Source organism: Macadamia integrifolia, chromosome 6 (assembly GCF_013358625.1).
Source record: "Macadamia integrifolia cultivar HAES 741 chromosome 6, SCU_Mint_v3, whole genome shotgun sequence".
NCBI lineage: Eukaryota > Viridiplantae > Streptophyta > Magnoliopsida > Proteales > Proteaceae > Macadamia > Macadamia integrifolia.
In genome coordinates this window covers 26,630,357-26,635,844 of record NC_056562.1, presented here as the reverse complement: position 1 = coordinate 26,635,844, position 5,488 = coordinate 26,630,357, and the positions used below count along the sequence as shown (strand labels likewise).

Genomic DNA, 5,488 nt, shown 5'->3' with positions numbered 1-5,488 from the left:
AAACAAGGATTTTACATTTATGGGACAACTACAAACCTTGAATTCTTAGTACGATACCCTCAATTTAGTGTTTATGCATAATACATGTTATCAATAGCTTTTTTTAACAAATTCTTTATGCAAAAGTGTTTAAAAAAATATTTCCTATCCATTTATGTGTGTATCTTTAGCGTATCTTAGTGTATCTTCAATACGATACGATACCCTCCGATATGTATCTTAATTTTGGCCGATCAATACGACGACCGATACCGATACTTTAATCCTTGCGAAGGAGAAAGAGAGGAAGAGAAAGGAAAACCAAATCAATGATCACAAGAACAAAGATGAGAGCTACACTTCACCATGGGCAGACCTTCCAGGCTAACTAGGCAATGAGATCAATTACCACAGGCACGTTGGGTTTTCTTCTCATTACTACAATTCAGAACCAGGAGGCATCACCAAAATATGGAGAGCAGAATCCAGAGGTTGCAGTTCTGCCCAGAAATCTCCTTATTGTCTCCATCTTCTCCATCAACAAATCAATAAAACCAAACTCCGGCGGTCCAACCATGTCAACCCAAATTCATCACCTGAGGAACAATTTATATCTACAAACTCCATAAAAGGTTTCGATGAAAAGTGGTATAGATTAAATTTGCAGGGCACCCTTGGAGTTTTCGATTTCAAGGGTCTTAAAGAGTTTGAAGCAGCCAAAGTATCAATACCTAAGGGTGTAAAAAGAGCTATTCCTTTTACCTGTTGCAAGGGTTTCAGAGAATATCTAGTGAGATCTGGTAGGGATGTACTACTAGTTCTTTTGGTGTCAAGGAGGTCAATGAGTGTAGTTGATGATATTGAGGTGTATAGACTTGATCTTAAGAGGAAAGAAGGGTGGATCAAGATTGAAAGCCTTGGAGATCTCACAATGTTTTTGGGAAGCAAATGTTGTATGTGCATCCCTGCAAATGAATTTGATTTGGAGTATAGAAAGAACTGCATCTACTTCACCCATCGGCCTGGGGCTGAATGGTGGGTGTTTGATTTTAGAAGCAGAAGTATATCTCCTGCTTTTAGGGTATAAATACTGCTTTCATTAGAAAAGGGACATATGTAACGATAGGAAGAAAGAACTCTGTCAATCTAGTACTGTATACTCTCAGACACAAACAAGCGCAAAAAGACAATGCTGCCTCCACTTTGGGCTCTGAAGATGCCCTGTACATTCTCCCATTGGCTTTAGTGGACTGATGTTGCGAACTACAATAGATTGACAGGATTCTTTCTCCCATAAGGATGTGTCATTTGCCAATATTACAAAGTACATCCTGTTGGATATATTAATTAATTAAAGTGTTTATGTATGAATCTAATTAAGCATGTGTTTGTGGACATTGTGGTTTAGAGTTTCAATTGATAATCGATTGAGGTCCAATTATGGTTTCAATGAAAAATCTATAGAAATCAAATGAAAAAAGGGTACAATTTTTTTATTAATCCAATATTTGTTTCATGAGGTAGCTAGTTATTGGGGTTCTACCATTTTATGGTCTACCCAGCTCATCTATTTTCCTTCGGAATCATTATGCTTGGAATTCAGATTTGATATCCTTCAGTCTTCCATACCCCTCTAATACTAGCTAGTGCATTCAGGTTTCCATTTTGGAGCTGTTTTTATGTTTTAAAACTTTGTTATAACTAGGTTATGTTTGGAAGTCAAGAAAAGAAAAGAAAAAATTCAAAATTATTTGAATTTGAAGAGAGATAGACACAAAAAATTCATTGTGTGATTATGACTTTTGTCTTATCATTGTGTATTTCAAATAGATTTTATATTGAAATAATACAAGATAAAAATAAATTTGAACTTTTATTTACCTTTTATAATAAAGGGATTTTCTTTATTAACACCCTTTAAGTATTGAATAATTTATACCATTCTTCAACCCCTTGAGGTGTCAAATAATCCAAATCCAAATAGGTTGATTCAGGCTAAGGATTTTCTTTTCTCGGCTCCTAAATATAGCCTAAAACATAAGAAAACACAAGAAGAATTTTTTTTTTTATTTTCTTCTACTGGTAGCCAAATAGACATAATTTTTTTTTTCCTTACCATTTTATTTCTTTTCTTCTCTTCTCTTTTCCAGATTCTTTTTTCTTTTATTTTCTTCTCTTGGCTACCAAACACAGTCTTAGAGAAACTATTGAAAAATCAAAGAGAAAAACCCACACATAGTGAGATCATAAAGTAGAGCTATGCCACCAAACTTGATAAGTTTATCTATTAAGGATCCCAAGACCATCCAATGGTCAATTTGTCAAACCACCAATCTAATTATATGTGATTGAAAAGTGATAAGTGTGAAGAAAAGGAACATAGGTATGTCACAGAAATATTTTCTAAACTTAAATTTCCTAAATCTATGTTTGGGTAGCTAAGAAAAGAAAGTAAAATAAAAAAAAAAAAATTAGGAGAGAGATAGACACATAAAAATATCATTGCATAATTATAATTTTTGTCTTATTATGTTTTTTGTACTATTTTCTTTTCTTGGCTTCTAAACATAGCCCTATGAAAAAATAGTTGAAAAGTAGAATAATTAATATCAATTTTGCATTAACTTGGTCAAGTGTGGAACTGAAGTAGACTGAAAAATAATTAATTTGTTTATTATTGCCAACAGTTGTGAAGTGAGAAGTTTTAACCTTCTTTTTTACCGCCCCTTATCTTATTGTTAAAGTTTAGGGGAAAAAAAAGGTTTCAAATTATTTTAAAGGTGACTTATCATTTAGTTATATTAAAGCCTTTATTATCCATCATGTTTTTCCGATATACGTGTGAAACGATAGAATTTACCTCATTGAAAAAAAAATATATGTTTTACTATAAAAGTAAAAAAGTATAAGTACGATTTCTTTTCACAAATATTAGATAAATAAAACCTGGACTCAGCTTCATATGCCTATTACAGTCAATAATTTTTAGCAAGTGAATCAATAACCTGTTTCATTAAAACCTTGATAAATATTCTCACAGTTTCAAAGCAAGATCAACGTTGCATTTCATAGGGTATGGGGAACCAGCTGGTTCATCAAAACCTTGGTAATTATACTCATGGATTAAAGGCAACGTCAAGGTCAACGTTACCCTTCATTGAACATGGGAGACCATTTTACCCAAAAAAAAAAAAAAGAACATGGGAGACTTGCACCCCAAGAAAGGATCTTTAATTTTCCAATTTATTCTGAGACTTGCAGCTTAAGTTAATAGAATGGATATAGTTCAACTTTCCTTGGACCTTACTTAAAAAAAAAAAAAAATTAGAATGGTTATCGTTTATCTATATATCATTTTTTTTAAAGAGAAGTGGGGGGGGGGACTTGGAGGGTATTTAAAAGGAAACATTTTGTGGTTTGAAACCATAGTTCTCTCTTTCTCTGTGGTGAAGCAACGTTCTTTTTCCCAAATTTTAATCAAATGGTGAAGTGCGTATGTAGTGTACTTGTTGAGCACTTAGGTGAGTTTGTATCATCAGTTTCACCTTTACTTGTTCTTGTATATATCTAGATAGCTTGTTGCTAAAGTAGAGGAATTTGATGATTGGTTGCAGCAACTCAAAGGCCAAAGCTTGGAGCTAAGGAGAGAAAGGAAAAGAAGAGGAAGGACAAGGAGAAGCAAAGAAGGGAAAATCAAATCAACGATTGCAACAAGAAATTTGAGAATTACACCCCATCAAAGGAGGACAATAAGCTTCCTGACCAAGTAGTCCATGCGATCAACAACAACTTTGGGCTAATTTTGAACCATACTTGCAAAGGTGGCATCTCCAAGATATGGAGAACAGCACCCAGAGGTTGCAGCTTGGCCCAACAATCTCCTTATTGGCTTGATCTTCCCCATCTGGAAATCAATACAGCCAAACCTTCCATTGATAATATTACCTATTCTAAACCCCCCATTCATAATACTACCTATGGTTATAGTTATAATATTACCTATTTGAACCCTTCCTATTATAATATCAACTATGCTTTTAGTTTAAAATTTGATGATTCTCCCTTGGGTTTTACATTGCTTGGATGGAGACACAAGAACATTTTACATTGGATTGAGGAAGATTGCACCCTTGTTGGCCCAAACTCATCATCATCCTCTGATGAAAAATTTAAATTTACAAACGCCATAGAATTTGAAGGAAAGTTTTATGCATTGAGTTTGCAGGGAACCCTAGCAGTTATCGATGTTTTCGAGGATCCTCAACAAAAGTTAAGAGCCAAAATGTCAATAATTCCGGGTGTTAAAAGAGTCATTCCTTCTTCTTCTTCAAAGGGTTTCAGAGAATATCTAGTGGTATCTGATGGGGAGATACTTGTGGTTTTTCTAGTGTCTATGAGGTTGATGAATGTAGTGGATGATGTTGAGGTGTTTAGACTTGATCTTACAAAGAAAAGAGGGTGGATCAAGATTGAAAGCTTGGGAGATCGTATATTGGTTGTGGAACACAATTCTTGTATGTGTTACTCTGCAAGTAAAGTTGGTATTGAGTGCCCAAGGAATTGCATCTACTTCACCCATGGAACAGGTGCTGCTGGATGGTGGGTGTTTGATTTTGGAAGCAGAAGTATATCTCCTGCTTAGGGTGTAGATTCTGTCTTCACTGGCAAAGTAATTTATGTTTCCTAAGATATGATGATATGTGTAATTCTCCAATCTTATACAGTAATACTGTTGGATGCAATATTTATTGTCTTTATGAACCTAATTGCATGTGTTTGTGGATATTTATTTATTTATTTTGGTAAAAATCAGTTCTGTTCAAGTAACGAACATGAATTACACAACACTAAAGTCAAGGAGTAAAATTCGGCCACATTACATGTTCTACATGTCATAGACAGAGCCACCCTATTTAGGGGATAGGCAAAACCGTATAACATAATGGATTGAATGCAAGATCAATATTACATTTGAAATGATCGAATTTACCTTATTGAGAAAAAAAAAAAAGGTATATTATACTAAAAAAGTATAAAATAAGATTACAATTTCTTTTCCACAAATCTTAATCATCCCTTCTTATAAATATTAAACAAATAAAATTTCGACTCGCATTGATATGCTTGTCACATCAAAAAATTTCAGTAGGAGGATCACTAATATGTTTCATTAAAACCTAGATAAACATACTGATGGATTGAAGGCAAGATCAATGTTACACATATTATCGAGTATGAGGAGACTTGATCCTCAACCTAGTTCATCAAAACCTGGATAAATATATTCATGGATTGAAGGCAAGGTCAATGTTACACTTCCTCAAATATGGAGAAACTTGCTCCTAACCTGATTCATCAGAACTTGGATAAATATATTCATGGATCGAAGGCAAGGTCAATGTTACACTTCATCAAGTATGGAAAAACTTGCTTCTAACCCGGTTCATCAAAACTTGGACAAATATACTAATGGATTAAAAGCAATGTCAATGTTGTATTTTTTTTTTTT

At 33.8% G+C, this 5,488-nt stretch overlaps 1 protein-coding gene across 1 annotated transcript; it reads left to right on the top strand.

Moving 5' to 3' along the window:
- Positions 1 to 3,362: 3,362 nt before the first annotated feature.
- On the top strand, positions 3,363 to 4,745 carry LOC122082750. The gene is made up of 2 exons (XM_042650514.1): positions 3,363 to 3,500; positions 3,594 to 4,745. Exons 1-2 carry the CDS (start codon positions 3,461 to 3,463, stop codon positions 4,619 to 4,621), a joined length of 1,068 nt encoding a protein of 355 aa, XP_042506448.1. The 5' UTR covers positions 3,363 to 3,460; the 3' UTR covers positions 4,622 to 4,745.
- The last annotated feature ends 743 nt before the right edge of the window (positions 4,746 to 5,488 follow it).